Source organism: Panicum virgatum, chromosome 2K, assembly GCF_016808335.1.
Source record: "Panicum virgatum strain AP13 chromosome 2K, P.virgatum_v5, whole genome shotgun sequence".
Classification (NCBI taxonomy): domain Eukaryota; kingdom Viridiplantae; phylum Streptophyta; class Magnoliopsida; order Poales; family Poaceae; genus Panicum; species Panicum virgatum.
Window position 1 is genome coordinate 66,834,792 of NC_053137.1, and position 14,450 is coordinate 66,849,241.

The 14,450-nt window shown below is 49.0% G+C and overlaps 2 protein-coding genes and 8 non-coding genes across 12 annotated transcripts; 2 read left to right on the top strand and 8 right to left on the bottom strand.

Moving 5' to 3' along the window:
- Positions 1 to 507: 507 nt before the first annotated feature.
- LOC120696394 lies at positions 508 to 610 on the bottom strand. Its single transcript, XR_005684167.1, has one exon. It is a non-coding gene; the product is annotated as a U6 spliceosomal RNA (small nuclear RNA).
- A 294-nt stretch (positions 611 to 904) lies between these two features.
- On the top strand, positions 905 to 2,757 carry LOC120694775 (momilactone A synthase-like). 2 transcript variants are annotated; one of them, XM_039978037.1, is made up of 4 exons: positions 905 to 1,050; positions 1,150 to 1,343; positions 1,494 to 1,574; positions 1,782 to 2,757. In XM_039978037.1, the coding sequence occupies exons 2-4, from the start codon at positions 1,306 to 1,308 to the stop codon at positions 2,575 to 2,577; spliced, it is 915 nt and encodes a 304-aa protein (XP_039833971.1). In that variant the 5' UTR covers positions 905 to 1,050; positions 1,150 to 1,305; the 3' UTR covers positions 2,578 to 2,757. The 2 variants fall into 2 exon arrangements, with proteins under 2 accessions (XP_039833971.1, XP_039833972.1); XM_039978038.1 differs by having other exon boundaries at positions 905 to 1,343; positions 1,497 to 1,574.
- A 1,625-nt stretch (positions 2,758 to 4,382) lies between these two features.
- LOC120696381 lies at positions 4,383 to 4,485 on the bottom strand. The gene has a single exon (XR_005684156.1). It is a non-coding gene; the product is annotated as a U6 spliceosomal RNA (small nuclear RNA).
- A 1,160-nt stretch (positions 4,486 to 5,645) lies between these two features.
- LOC120696387 lies at positions 5,646 to 5,748 on the bottom strand. Its single transcript, XR_005684161.1, has one exon. It is a non-coding gene; the product is annotated as a U6 spliceosomal RNA (small nuclear RNA).
- A 1,158-nt stretch (positions 5,749 to 6,906) lies between these two features.
- LOC120696392 lies at positions 6,907 to 7,009 on the bottom strand. The gene has a single exon (XR_005684165.1). It is a non-coding gene; the product is annotated as a U6 spliceosomal RNA (small nuclear RNA).
- Positions 7,010 to 8,167: 1,158 nt separating this feature from the next.
- Positions 8,168 to 8,270, bottom strand: LOC120696393. Its single transcript, XR_005684166.1, has one exon. It is a non-coding gene; the product is annotated as a U6 spliceosomal RNA (small nuclear RNA).
- Positions 8,271 to 9,426: 1,156 nt separating this feature from the next.
- LOC120696390 lies at positions 9,427 to 9,529 on the bottom strand. Its single transcript, XR_005684163.1, has one exon. It is a non-coding gene; the product is annotated as a U6 spliceosomal RNA (small nuclear RNA).
- Positions 9,530 to 10,685: 1,156 nt separating this feature from the next.
- On the bottom strand, positions 10,686 to 10,788 carry LOC120696391. The gene has a single exon (XR_005684164.1). It is a non-coding gene; the product is annotated as a U6 spliceosomal RNA (small nuclear RNA).
- Positions 10,789 to 11,943: 1,155 nt separating this feature from the next.
- LOC120696395 lies at positions 11,944 to 12,046 on the bottom strand. The gene has a single exon (XR_005684168.1). It is a non-coding gene; the product is annotated as a U6 spliceosomal RNA (small nuclear RNA).
- A 294-nt stretch (positions 12,047 to 12,340) lies between these two features.
- Positions 12,341 to 14,161, top strand: LOC120694776 (momilactone A synthase-like). Of its 2 annotated transcripts, XM_039978039.1 has the most exons (4): positions 12,341 to 12,486; positions 12,586 to 12,779; positions 12,930 to 13,010; positions 13,186 to 14,161. In XM_039978039.1, the coding sequence occupies exons 2-4, from the start codon at positions 12,742 to 12,744 to the stop codon at positions 13,979 to 13,981; spliced, it is 915 nt and encodes a 304-aa protein (XP_039833973.1). In that variant the 5' UTR covers positions 12,341 to 12,486; positions 12,586 to 12,741; the 3' UTR covers positions 13,982 to 14,161. The 2 variants fall into 2 exon arrangements, with proteins under 2 accessions (XP_039833973.1, XP_039833974.1); XM_039978040.1 differs by having other exon boundaries at positions 12,341 to 12,779; positions 12,933 to 13,010.
- The last annotated feature ends 289 nt before the right edge of the window (positions 14,162 to 14,450 follow it).

Below are 14,450 nucleotides of genomic sequence, written 5' to 3' on the forward strand. Positions count from 1 at the left end.
TTAATTCCTCTTGATGAGGAAGTGTATGATCTGACGGAAGAAACATGTGGCCTCTAGCTTAGTATACGACTAATAATAATAATACAATAGAAGGAACAGAAGAACCTGCTATTACGGAAGATCGCAAAAACTATGGCAGACTAATAGTGATTTGTTTTTAGAAAATTTATTTAAGAGCAAAGAAAGCCTTCAAGGCTGAACGAACCTGGCGGCAGCCCAGCACGAACGGACTTCACCATGGAACAAAGTTTGTGAAGCAAATCAGACCTCCACGTTGCAGTATATATGAGCAAAGGGCTAAAAAGAGTGTCCCCGAGGATGTGTTTGAAGGACGAAAAAGCAGCAGGGCTAAAGAGGAAATTATTTTGTGAGGTGAAGCATCAGCCTGCAGGCGCGCAGAGGACCTTTCTGCAAGAAGGCAGAAGGCCCAAGCGCTAAGGAAAAATCGGCAGGGACCTATCTGTAAGGCAAAACCTGAACACCCAGGGCCGGTGCGCAAAATCTCGAAAAAATTTGGACCATTTCTCGATTTGTGCGTGTCATCCTTGCGCAGGGGCCATGCTAATCTTCTCTGTATTGTTCCAATTTTATCGGATGTCTCCGAAGAGACAGCATGGCTCGCACGAGAGCGGATATAAGCTGGTCTCTGCTACGTTGCGCTACCGAGGTGGAACTGAACTGTGTTCGCACTTGCAGCGGACCAAGGAGGAGCGTGTCGGCAGTGCGTGGGCTGGTTTGTTTCTTCACGGCCCAGTTAAGGGGGGTACGTGGGCCTCCTTGTCCCGCTGCCAGGCCCAGCGTTTGAGTTTTCTTTTTGATTATTTGCGCTTGCACGCCGTCCCTCCTGGCCACTTTCCGTTCCTTAATTAATCCTACAAGTACAGCACCGGTGTGTGCACTGTGCAGAAGGCCCTGGCCGTTCATCACAGCTAGAGAAGGCGCTGACCTGAACTGAAGGCGCGTGCATGGAATGGAAGGAGCGGAGCACCGACCAGCAGATGCAAAGGATTCAAGTTTTCTTTTCGCAAAGAAAAAAAAAACGGATTCAAGGTTTCAACGGCCGACCAAGCCCACCTCGCCGGCGAGAATCCCATCGAGGTGATAAGCTTTTCTAATCCCTGCCTGGCGTGTCGTGTGTGTGATGGACAGGGGTCCCGAGGGATCGCACGGACGCCTCTTATTAAAGCCGCCCCTGCTCGGCGCCTCGCCGAGTCGCATCCGGCATCTTCCATCCAAGATCGATCAGTTCAGTTCAGAGTAGTCGTTGTAGAGAGAGAGCAGCAGGGTAGGGTACTTCATTCAAAGATGTTCTTCAGGCTGGCGCAGCAGGTCCTCAGCCTCAGGTACGGATAATATATGATCTGATGACTGGCCTGGATTGTTAACCAATGCAAGGACAACCGGCAAGCAAATGCTTCTGTTTTTGTTCCTGGAAGATCGAGTCGAGCGTGCTCAAAATGAGTTAGTTCTTGGTGTGTTGCATTGCATTGCAGCAGGCAGGGGAAGAGCCGAGCTGGGCCTGCCTTGTCCGGCGTCGCCAGACGACACTTGTCCGCTGCCGCAGACTCACAAAGGTGGTGCCCGTCATCGTCTCATGGTCTCATACATACATACATACATACATACATACATACATACATACATACATACATACATACATACATACATACATACATACATACATACATACATACATACATACATACATACATACATACATACATACATACATACATACATACATATACGACGCGTGGCTGATCTGATCGATCCAACTTCAGGCTGGCCGGGAAGGTGGCCGTCATCACCGGCGCCGCCAGCGGCATCGGCCAGGCGACGGCCAGGGAGTTCGTCCGGAACGGCGCCAGGGTCGTCCTCGCCGACGTCCAGGACGACCTGGGCCGCGCGCTCGCCGCGGACCTCGGGGCCTCCTACATCCGCTGCGACGTGACCGACGAGGCGCAGGTTGCCGCGGCCGTGGACCTCGCCGTCGCGCGCCACGGCCGGCTCGACGTCATGTTCAACAACGCCGGGGTGGTGGGGTCCCTGGCGCGGCCGGCGCTGGGCGCGCTGGACCTCGCCGACTTCGACCGCGTCCTGGCCGTCAACACCCGGGGCGTGGTGGCCGGGGTGAAGCACGCGGCGCGGGTCATGGTGCCGCGCCGCGCCGGCAGCATCATCTGCACGGCCAGCGTCGCGGGGGTGCTCGGCATGCTGACGCCGCACCCGTACAGCGTCTCCAAGGCCGCCGTGGTGGGGCTGGTGCGCGCCGTCGCCGGGGAGGTGGCGCGCTCCGGGGTGCGCGTCAACGCCGTCTCGCCCACCTACATCGCGACGCCGCTGGTGATGCGCATCATGGAGGAGTGGTACCCGGGGATGAGCGCCGAGGAGCACAGGCTCATCGTGGAGCGGGACATGAACGAGATGGAAGGGGTGGTGCTCCAGCCGGAGGACGTGGCCAGGGCGGCGCTGTACCTGGCCTCCGACGAGTCCAAGTACGTCAACGGACACAACCTCGTCGTCGACGGCGGCTACACGGTGGGGAAGGCGCCCAACATGCCGGCGCCGACACAGTGAGCAGCAGCAAATGCAGGCAGGCAGGCATGGTGCATTGGTGCGTGGGCGGCTTTCTGCTGTTCTTCTGTTTGCTTGAGAAAACTCTGAATAAGCTCTGTTCGTTTATGTTTTGAACCTAGCGATCCATTTATTTGCAATAAAGTGTACTGTACATTTTGGTGTCATCCATTTTCCATTACAGCTGTTTCTCGCCCTAGAATTTTCCTTCCAAATAGACCATGGACGGAACAGTTTATGAACTCACCAGCATGGCGAGATCCTAGCAGAACTGAAACCGAAGAATACTGACGCAAGATCCAAAACAACTTGTGAAAAGGCTTGTCTCCCTCGCAGTCGATGGCACCTCCCCAATGTCGCAGACTTGCAGCAACAAATTCAATGGAAAAAAAAATAGATCCATGTATGGTTTGGTCCATGGGTATTAGCTTCTAAGAGCAAACGCAGCCGGCTGGCGGGCGGCATGCGCGGCCATGCGCCCACTGCTGCGCCTGCTGCCGGTTGCGTGCTGCGGGTTCGGCTAATCTGGACCCCATGGAGCAGTGCAACGCTCATTCCGTCGGGCGGTAAGGAAAACGTCGGCTTCATTCTCTCTCTTATCTTCTCTCTCCTCCATTTAGGATTCAATCTTTTTATATTCCACTATAATACTTGTTCTAAGTCATACATAGCTAGATGTCTTTCGTTTGTGCTTTGATAGACCGGATCAACAAGTTGTTCGAGTCTTTGTCTTTTAGGCTCTTTGATTATTTGCGCTTGCGCGCGGTCCCTCCTGGCTACTTTGCCTATTCGGCTCCTTATTAATCCTACAGCACTGTTATATGACGGCACCGGTGTGTGCTGCATCGGCATGCGCACCGGCGGCCAGCAGTGCATGATGAGCTGATCCGAGCAGCCACGTCGTGTACCCAGAGTTCTTCATATCTGTGGGGATCCATAGATTAAACTTTATGTAGAAAACGATTTAAAAGGCGAAACAGACACACCTGCACTCAGTTCGGTCCAAATGCCTTGCATAAAGCCAGTCGAAAGGAATTGCTCTTGAATAACCGCGTGTGTTCAAATGATGCTCGCTAGCTTAGGTTTGTTTCCACGGTACAACGATCTTTACTACGCAAAAATAGATAGATAAATAAACGGTTATTCATCATTCATGATGCAACGTTGGTCATCTACCTTGTAACATCAGATTTTGTTAAGTAGAATGCGAATGAAAAACTAGAGTCGTTGAACCGGAAGAAGGTGTTCTTCATCCCACAAAAAAAATTGATGAGGATCCTTTTTACAGCTTGATAATTAATTCCTCTTGATGAGGAAGTGTATGATCTGACGGAAGAAACATGCGGCCTCTAGCTTAGTATACGACTAATAATAATAATAGAATAGAAGGAATAGAAGAACCTGCTATTACGGAAGATCGCAAAAACTATGGCAGAATAATAGTGATTTGTTTTTAGAAAATTTATTTAAGAGCAAAGAAAGCCTCCAAGGCTGAACGAACCTGGCGGCAGCCCAGCACGAGCGAACGGACTTCACCATGGAACAAAGTTTGTGAAGCAAATGAGACCTCCATGTTGCAGTATATATGAGCAAAGGGCTAAAAGGAGTGTCCCAGAGGATGTGTTTGAAGGACGAAAAAGCAGCAGGGCTAAAGAGGAAATTCTTTTGTGAGGTGAAGCATCAGCCTGCAGGCGCACAGAGGACTTTTCTGCAAGAAGGCAGAAGGCCCAAGCGCTAAGGAAAAATCGGCAGGGACCTATTTGTAAGGCAAAACCTGAACACCCAGGGGCCGGCGCGCAAAATCTCTAAAAAATTTGGACCATTTCTCGATTTGTGCGTGTCATCCTTGCGCAGGGGCCATGCTAATCTTCTCTGTATCGTTCCAATTTTATCGGATGTCTCCGAAGAGACAGCACGGCTCGCACAAGAGCGGATATAAGCTGGTCTCTGCTACGTTGCGCTACCGAGGTGGAACTAAACTGTGTTCGCACTTGCAGCGGACCGAGGAGGAGCGTGTCGGCAGTGGCTGAATAACTTGCTTTTGGCGCTAAGCAAATGACGGGATTAAATTAAGGATGGCTGCTGGTCGTGGTCGGAATGCCTCATCTCTTGATGGCTTCCTGAACATTGTCTGCTAGTGGCTGAAGATCAGTACTCACGCGGCCGTGGGCCGTCTCCAGTCTCTCAGACAACTGCAAACATGAAAAACAAAATTGAACAGGCCAAAAATAATGACAGCCTAACAGACACACCTGCGCTCAGTTCGGTCCAAATGCCTTGCATAAAGCCAGTCAAATGGAATTGCTCTTTAATAACCGCGTGTGTTCAAATGATGCTCGCTAGCTTAGGTTTGTTTCCACGGTACAACGATCTTAGCTACGCAAAAATAGATAGATAAATAAACGGTTATTCATCATTCATGATGCAACGTTGGTCATCTACCTTGTAACATCAGATTTTGTTAAGTAGAATGCGAATGAAAAACTAGAGTCGTTGAACAGGAAGAAGGTGTTCTTCATCTCACAAAAAAAATTGATCAGGATCCTTTTTACAGCCTGATAATTAATTCCTCTTGATGAGGAAGTGTATGATCTGACGGAAGAAACATGTGGCCTCTAGCTTAGTATACGACTAATAATAATAATACAATAGAAGGAACAGAAGAACCTGCTATTACGGAAGATCGCAAAAACTATGGCAGAATAATAGTGATTTGCTTTTAGAAAATTTATTTAAGTGCAAAGAAAGCCTCCAAGGCTGAACAAACCTGGCGGCAGCCCAGCACGAACGGACTTCACCATGGAACAAAGTTTGTGAAGCAAATGAGACCTCCACGTTGCAGTATATATGAGCAAAGGGCTAAAAGGAGTGTCCCCGAGGATGTGTTTGAAGGACGAAAAAGCAACAGGGCTAAAGAGGAAATTCTTTTGTGAGGTGAAGCATCAGTCTGCAGGCACGCAGAGGACCTTTCTGCAAGAAGGCAGAAGGCCCAAGCGCTAAGGAAAAATCGGCAGGGACCTATCTGTAAGGCAAAACCTGAACACCCAGTGGCCGGCGCGCAAAATCTCGAAAAAAATTTGGACCATTTCTCGATTTGTGCGTGTCATCCTTGCGCAGGGGCCATGCTAATCTTCTCTGTATCGTTCCAATTTTATCGGATGTCTCCGAAGAGACAGCACGGCTCGCACGAGAGCGGATATAAGCTGGTCTCTGCTATGTTGCGCTACCGAGGTGGAACTAAACTGTGTTCACACTTGCAGCGGACCGAGGAGGAGCGCGTCGGCAGTGGCTGAATAACTTGCTTTTGGCGCTAAGCAAATGACAGGATTAAATTAAGGATGGCTGCTGGTCGTTGTCGGAATGCCTCATCTCTTGATGGCTTCCTGAACATTGTCTGCTAGTGGCTGAAGATTAGTACTCACGCGGCCGTGGGCCGTCTCCTGTCTCTCAGACAACAGCAAACATGAAAAACAAAATTGAACAGGCCAAAAATAATGACAGCCTAACAGACACACCTGCGCTCAGTTCGGTCCAAATGCCTTGCATAAAGCCAGTCAAATGGAATTGCTCTTTAATAACCGCGTGTGTTCAAATGATGCTCGCTAGCTTAGGTTTGTTTCCACGGTACAACGATCTTAACTACGCAAAAATAGATAGATAAATAAACGGTTATTCATCATTCATGACGCAACGTTGGTCATCTACCTTGTAACATCAGATTTTGTTAAGTAGAATGCGAATGAAAAACTAGAGTCGTTGAACCGGAAGAAGGTGTTCTTCATCTCACAAAAAAAATTGATCAGGATCCTTTTTACAGCCTGATAATTAATTCATCTTGATGAGGAAGTGTATGATCTGACGGAAGAAACATGTGGCCTCTAGCTTAGTATACGACTAATAATAATAATACAATAGAAGGAACAGAAGAACCTGCTATTATGGAAGATCGCAAAAACTATGGCAGAATAATAGTGATTTGCTTTTAGAAAATTTATTTAAGTGCAAAGAAAGCCTCCAAGGCTGAACAAACCTGGCGGCAGCCCAGCACGAACGGACTTCACCATGGAACAAAGTTTGTGAAGCAAATGAGACCTCCACGTTGCAGTATATATGAGCAAAGGACTAAAAGGAGTGTCCCCGAGGATGTGTTTGAAGGACGAAAAAGCAACAGGGCTAAAGAGGAAATTCTTTTGTGAGGTGAAGCATCAGCCTGCAGGCGCGCAGAGGACCTTTCTGCAAGAAGGCAGAAGGCCCAAGCGCTAAGGAAAAATCGGCAGGGACCTATCTGTAAGGCAAAACCTGAACACCAGGGGCCGGCGCGCAAAATCTCGAAAAAATTTGGACTATTTCTCGATTTGTGCGTGTCATCCTTGCGCAGGGGCCATGCTAATCTTCTCTGTATCGTTCCAATTTTATCGGATGTCTCCGAAGAGACAGCACGGCTCGCACAAGAGCGGATATAAGCTGGTCTCTGCTATGTTGCGCTACCGAGGTGGAACTAAACTGTGTTCGCACTTGCAGCGGACCGAGGAGGAGCGTGTCGGCAGTGGCTGAATAACTTGCTTTTGGCGCTAAGCAAATGATGGGATTAAATTAAGGATGGCTGCTGGTCGTGGTCGGAATGCCTCATCTCTTGATGGCTTCCTGAACATTGTCTGCTAGTGGCTGAAGATTAGTACTCACGCGGCCGTGGGCCGTCTCCTGTCTCTCAGACAACTGCAAACATGAAAAACAAAATTGAACAGGCCAAAAATAATGACAGCCTAACAGACACACCTGCGCTCAGTTCGGTCCAAATGCCTTGCATAAAGCCAGTCAAATGGAATTGCTCTTTAATAACCGCGTGTGTTCAAATGATGCTCGCTAGCTTAGGTTTGTTTCCACGGTACAACGATCTTAACTACGCAAAAATAGATAGATAAATAAACGGTTATTCATCATTCATGACGCAACGTTGGTCATCTACCTTGTAACATCAGATTTTGTTAAGTAGAATGCGAATGAAAAACTAGAGTCGTTGAACCGGAAGAAGGTGTTCTTCATCTCACAAAAAAAATTGATCAGGATCCTTTTTACAGCCTGATAATTAATTCCTCTTGATGAGGAAGTGTATGATCTGACGGAAGAAACATGTGGCCTCTAGCTTAGTATACGACTAATAATAATAATACAATAGAAGGAACAGAAGAACCTGCTATTATGGAAGATCGCAAAAACTATGGCAGAATAATAGTGATTTGCTTTTAGAAAATTTATTTAAGTGCAAAGAAAGCCTCCAAGGCTGAACAAACCTGGCGGCAGCCCAGCACGAACGGACTTCACCATGGAACAAAGTTTGTGAAGCAAATGAGACCTCCACGTTGCAGTATATATGAGCAAAGGACTAAAAGGAGTGTCCCCGAGGATGTGTTTGAAGGACGAAAAAGCAACAGGGCTAAAGAGGAAATTCTTTTGTGAGGTGAAGCATCAGCCTGCAGGCGCGCAGAGGACCTTTCTGCAAGAAGGCAGAAGGCCCAAGCGCTAAGGAAAAATCGGCAGGGACCTATCTGTAAGGCAAAACCTGAACACCAGGGGCCGGCGCGCAAAATCTCGAAAAAATTTGGACTATTTCTCGATTTGTGCGTGTCATCCTTGCGCAGGGGCCATGCTAATCTTCTCTGTATCGTTCCAATTTTATCGGATGTCTCCGAAGAGACAGCACGGCTCGCACAAGAGCGGATATAAGCTGGTCTCTGCTATGTTGCGCTACCGAGGTGGAACTAAACTGTGTTCGCACTTGCAGCGGACCGAGGAGGAGCGTGTCGGCAGTGGCTGAATAACTTGCTTTTGGCGCTAAGCAAATGACGGGATTAAATTAAGGATGGCTGCTGGTCGTGGTCGGAATGCCTCATCTCTTGATGGCTTCCTGAACATTGTCTGCTAGTGGCTGAAGATTAGTACTCACGTGGCCGTGGGCCGTCTCCTGTCTCTCAGACAACTGCAAACATGAAAAACAAAATTGAACATGCCAAAAATAATGACAGCCTAACAGACACACCTGCGCTTAGTTCGGTCCAAATGCCTTGCATAAAGCCAGTCGAATGGAATTGCTCTTTAATAACCGCGTGTGTTCAAATGATGCTCGCTAGCTTAGGTTTGTTTCCACGGTACAACGATCTTAACTACGCAAAAATAGATAGATAAATAAACGGTTATTCATCATTCATGATGCAACGTTGGTCATCTACCTTGTAACATCAGATTTTGTTAAGTAGAATGCGAATGAAAAACTAGAGTCGTTGAACCGGAAGGTGTTCTTCATCTCACAAAAAAAATTGATCAGGATCCTTTTTACAGCCTGATAATTAATTCCTCTTGATGAGGAAGTGTATGATCTGACGGAAGAAACATGTGGCCTCTAGCTTAGTATACGACTAATAATAATAATACAATAGAAGGAACAGAAGAACCTGCTATTACGGAAGATCGCAAAAACTATGGCAGAATAATAGTGATTTGCTTTTAGAAAATTTATTTAAGAGCAAAGAAAGCCTCCAAGGCTGAACGAACCTGGCGGCAGCCCAGCACGAACAGACTTCACCATGGAACAAAGTTTGTGAAGCAAATGAGACCTCCACGTTGCAGTATATATGAGCAAAGGGCTAAAAGGAGTGTCCCCGAGGATGTGTTTGAAGGACGAAAAAGCAACAGGGCTAAAGAGGAAATTCTTTTGTGAGGTGAAGCATCAGCCTGCAGGCGCGCAGAGGACCTTTCTGCAAGAAGGCAGAAGGCCCAAGCGCTAAGGAAAAATCGGCAGGGACCTATCTGTAAGGCAAAACCTGAACACCCAGGGGCCGGCGCGCAAAATCTCGAAAAAATTTGGACCATTTCTCGATTTGTGCGTGTCATCCTTGCGCAGGGGCCATGCTAATCTTCTCTGTATCGTTCCAATTTTATCGGATGTCTCCGAAGAGACAGCACGGCTCGCACAAGAGCGGATATAAGCTGGTCTCTGCTACGTTGCGCTACCGAGGTGGAACTAAACTGTGTTCGCACTTGCAGCGGACCGAGGAGGAGCGCGTCGGCAGTGGCTGAATAACTTGCTTTTGGCGCTAAGCAATTGACGGGATTAAATTAAGGATGGCTGCTGGTCGTGGTCGGAATGCCTCATCTCTTGATGGCTTCCTGAACATTGTCTGCTAGTGGCTGAAGATCAGTACTCACGCGGCCGTGGGCCGTCTCCAGTCTCTCAGACAACTGCAAACATGAAAAACAAAATTGAACATGCCAAAAATAATGACAGCCTAACAGACACACCTGCGCTTAGTTCAGTCCAAATGTCTTGCATAAAGCCAGTCGAATGGAATTGCTCTTTAATAACCGCGTGTGTTCAAATGATGCTCGCTAGCTTAGGTTTGTTTCCACGGTACAACGATCTTAACTACGCAAAAATAGATAGATAAATAAACGGTTATTCATCATTCATGATGCAACGTTGGTCATCTACCTTGTAACATCAGATTTTGTTAAGTAGAATGCGAATGAAAAACTAGAGTCGTTGAACCGGAAGGTGTTCTTCATCTCACAAAAAAAATTGATCAGGATCCTTTTTACAGCCTGATAATTAATTCCTCTTGATGAGGAAGTGTATGGTCTGACGGAAGAAACATGTGGCCTCTAGCTTAGTATACGACTAATAATAATAATACAATAGAAGGAACAGAAGAACCTGCTATTACGGAAGATCGCAAAAACTATGGCAGAATAATAGTGATTTGCTTTTAGAAAATTTATTTAAGAGCAAAGAAAGCCTCCAAGGCTGAACGAACCTGGCGGCAGCCCAGCACGAACAGACTTCACCATGGAACAAAGTTTGTGAAGCAAATGAGACCTCCACGTTGCAGTACATATGAGCAAAGGGCTAAAAAGAGTGTCCCCGAGGATGTGTTTGAAGGACGAAAAAGCAGCAGGGCTAAAGAGGAAATTATTTTGTGAGGTGAAGCATCAGCCTGCAGGCGCGCAGAGGACCTTTCTGCAAGAAGGCAGAAGGCCCAAGCGCTAAGGAAAAATCGGCAGGGACCTATCTGTAAGGCAAAACCTGAACACCCAGGGGCCGGCGCGCAAAATCTCGAAAAAATTTGGACCATTTCTCGATTTGTGCGTGTCATCCTTGCGCAGGGGCCATGCTAATCTTCTCTGTATCGTTCCAATTTTATCGGATGTCTCCGAAGAGACAGCACGGCTCGCACGAGAGCGGATATAAGCTGGTCTCTGCTATGTTGCGCTACCGAGGTGGAACTTAACTGTGTTCGCACTTGCAGCGGACCGAGGATGAGCGCGTCGGCAGTGGCTGAATAACTTGCTTTTGGCGCTAAGCAAATGACAGGATTAAATTAAGGATGGCTGCTGGTCGTTGTCGGAATGCCTCATCTCTTGATGGCTTCCTGAACATTGTCTGCTAGTGGCTGAAGATCAGTACTCACGCAGCCGTGGGCCGTCTCCTGTCTCTCAGACAACAGCAAACATGAAAAACAAAATCGAACAGGCCAAAAATAATGACAGCCTAACAGACACACCTGCGCTCAGTTCGGTCCAAATGCCTTGCATAAAGCCAGTCAAATGGAATTGCTCTTTAATAACCGCGTGTGTTCAAATGATGCTCGCTAGCTTAGGTTTGTTTCCACGGTACAACGATCTTAACTACGCAAAAATAGATAGATAAATAAACGGTTATTCATCATTCATGATGCAACGTTGGTCATCTACCTTGTAACATCAGATTTTGTTAAGTAGAATGCGAATGAAAAACTAGAGTCGTTGAACCGGAAGGTGTTCTTCATCCCACAAAAAAAATTGATCAGGATCCTTTTTACAGCCTGATAATTAATTCCTCTTGATGAGGAAGTGTATGATCTGACGGAAGAAACATGTGGCCTCTAGCTTAGTATACGACTAATAATAATAATACAATAGAAGGAACAGAAGAACCTGCTATTACGGAAGATCGCAAAAACTATGGCAGACTAATAGTGATTTGTTTTTAGAAAATTTATTTAAGAGCAAAGAAAGCCTCCAAGGCTGAACGAACCTGGCGGCAGCCCAGCACGAACGGACTTCACCATGGAACAAAGTTTGTGAAGCAAATCAGACCTCCACGTTGCAGTATATATGAGCAAAGGGCTAAAAAGAGTGTCCCCGAGGATGTGTTTGAAGGACGAAAAAGCAGCAGGGCTAAAGAGGAAATTATTTTGTGAGGTGAAGCATCAGCCTGCAGGCGCGCAGAGGACCTTTCTGCAAGAAGGCAGAAGGCCCAAGCGCTAAGGAAAAATCGGCAGGGACCTATCTGTAAGGCAAAACCTGAACACCCAGGGCCGGTGCGCAAAATCTCGAAAAAATTTGGACCATTTCTCGATTTGTGCGTGTCATCCTTGCGCAGGGGCCATGCTAATCTTCTCTGTATTGTTCCAATTTTATCGGATGTCTCCGAAGAGACAGCATGGCTCGCACGAGAGCGGATATAAGCTGGTCTCTGCTACGTTGCGCTACCGAGGTGGAACTGAACTGTGTTCGCACTTGCAGCGGACCAAGGAGGAGCGTGTCGGCAGTGCGTGGGCTGGTTTGTTTCTTCACGGCCCAGTTAAGGGGGGTACGTGGGCCTCCTTGTCCCGCTGCCAGGCCCAGCGTTTGAGTTTTCTTTTTGATTATTTGCGCTTGCACGCCGTCCCTCCTGGCCACTTTCCGTTCCTTAATTAATCCTACAAGTACAGCACCGGTGTGTGCACTGTGCAGAAGGCCCTGGCCGTTCATCACAGCTAGAGAAGGCGCTGACCTGAACTGAAGGCGCGTGCATGGAATGGAAGGAGCGGAGCACCGACCAGCAGATGCAAAGGATTCAAGTTTTCTTTTCGCAAAGAAAAAAAAAACGGATTCAAGGTTTCAACGGCCGACCAAGCCCACCTCGCCGGCGAGAATCCCATCGAGGTGATAAGCTTTTCTAATCCCTGCCTGGCGTGTCGTGTGTGTGATGGACAGGGGTCCCGAGGGATCGCACGGACGCCTCTTATTAAAGCCGCCCCTGCTCGGCGCCTCGCCGAGTCGCATCCGGCATCTTCCATCCAAGATCGATCAGTTCAGTTCAGAGTAGTCGTTGTAGAGAGAGAGCAGCAGGGTAGGGTACTTCATTCAAAGATGTTCTTCAGGCTGGCGCAGCAGGTCCTCAGCCTCAGGTACGGATAATATATGATCTGATGACTGGCCTGGATTGTTAACCAATGCAAGGACAACCGGCAAGCAAATGCTTCTGTTTTTGTTCCTGGAAGATCGAGTCGAGCGTGCTCAAAATGAGTTAGTTCTTGGTGTGTTGCATTGCATTGCAGCAGGCAGGGGAAGAGCCGAGCTGGGCCTGCCTTGTCCGGCGTCGCCAGACGACACTTGTCCGCTGCCGCAGACTCACAAAGGTGGTGCCCGTCATCGTCTCATGGTCTCATACATACATACATACATACATACATACATACATACATACATACATACATACATACATACATACATACATACATACATACATACATACATACATACATACATACATACATATACGACGCGTGGCTGATCTGATCGATCCAACTTCAGGCTGGCCGGGAAGGTGGCCGTCATCACCGGCGCCGCCAGCGGCATCGGCCAGGCGACGGCCAGGGAGTTCGTCCGGAACGGCGCCAGGGTCGTCCTCGCCGACGTCCAGGACGACCTGGGCCGCGCGCTCGCCGCGGACCTCGGGGCCTCCTACATCCGCTGCGACGTGACCGACGAGGCGCAGGTTGCCGCGGCCGTGGACCTCGCCGTCGCGCGCCACGGCCGGCTCGACGTCATGTTCAACAACGCCGGGGTGGTGGGGTCCCTGGCGCGGCCGGCGCTGGGCGCGCTGGACCTCGCCGACTTCGACCGCGTCCTGGCCGTCAACACCCGGGGCGTGGTGGCCGGGGTGAAGCACGCGGCGCGGGTCATGGTGCCGCGCCGCGCCGGCAGCATCATCTGCACGGCCAGCGTCGCGGGGGTGCTCGGCATGCTGACGCCGCACCCGTACAGCGTCTCCAAGGCCGCCGTGGTGGGGCTGGTGCGCGCCGTCGCCGGGGAGGTGGCGCGCTCCGGGGTGCGCGTCAACGCCGTCTCGCCCACCTACATCGCGACGCCGCTGGTGATGCGCATCATGGAGGAGTGGTACCCGGGGATGAGCGCCGAGGAGCACAGGCTCATCGTGGAGCGGGACATGAACGAGATGGAAGGGGTGGTGCTCCAGCCGGAGGACGTGGCCAGGGCGGCGCTGTACCTGGCCTCCGACGAGTCCAAGTACGTCAACGGACACAACCTCGTCGTCGACGGCGGCTACACGGTGGGGAAGGCGCCCAACATGCCGGCGCCGACACAGTGAGCAGCAGCAAATGCAGGCAGGCAGGCATGGTGCATTGGTGCGTGGGCGGCTTTCTGCTGTTCTTCTGTTTGCTTGAGAAAACTCTGAATAAGCTCTGTTCGTTTATGTTTTGAACCTAGCGATCCATTTATTTGCAATAAAGTGTACTGTACATTTTGGTGTCATCCATTTTCCATTACAGCTGTTTCTCGCCCTAGAATTTTCCTTCCAAATAGACCATGGACGGAACAGTTTATGAACTTACCAGCATGGCGAGATCCTAGCAGAACTGAAACCGAAGAATACTGACGCAAGATCCAAAACAACTTGTGAAAAGACTTGTCTCCCTCGCAGTCGATGGCACCTCCCCAATGTCGCAGACTTGCAGCAACAAATTCAATGGAAAAAAAAATAGATCCATGTATGGTTTGGTCCATGGGTATTAGCTTCTAAGAGCAAGAGCAATAACGCAGCCGGCTGGCGGGCGGCA

What these genes read in the sequence shown, in the direction of transcription:
- LOC120694776 (XM_039978039.1), top strand. Translation starts at nt 12,742, where the DNA reads ATGTTCTTCAGGCTGGCGCAGCAGGTCCTCAGCCTCAG. An exon ending in CAGCAGGTCCTCAGCCTCAG is followed by an intron (nt 12,780 to 12,929) that starts GTACGGATAATA and finishes ATTGCATTGCAG; the next exon opens with CAGGCAGGGGAAGAGCCGAG. An exon ending in GCTGCCGCAGACTCACAAAG is followed by an intron (nt 13,011 to 13,185) that starts GTGGTGCCCGTC and finishes ATCCAACTTCAG; the next exon opens with GCTGGCCGGGAAGGTGGCCG.
- LOC120694775 (XM_039978037.1), top strand. Translation starts at nt 1,306, where the DNA reads ATGTTCTTCAGGCTGGCGCAGCAGGTCCTCAGCCTCAG. An exon ending in CAGCAGGTCCTCAGCCTCAG is followed by an intron (nt 1,344 to 1,493) that starts GTACGGATAATA and finishes ATTGCATTGCAG; the next exon opens with CAGGCAGGGGAAGAGCCGAG. An exon ending in GCTGCCGCAGACTCACAAAG is followed by an intron (nt 1,575 to 1,781) that starts GTGGTGCCCGTC and finishes ATCCAACTTCAG; the next exon opens with GCTGGCCGGGAAGGTGGCCG.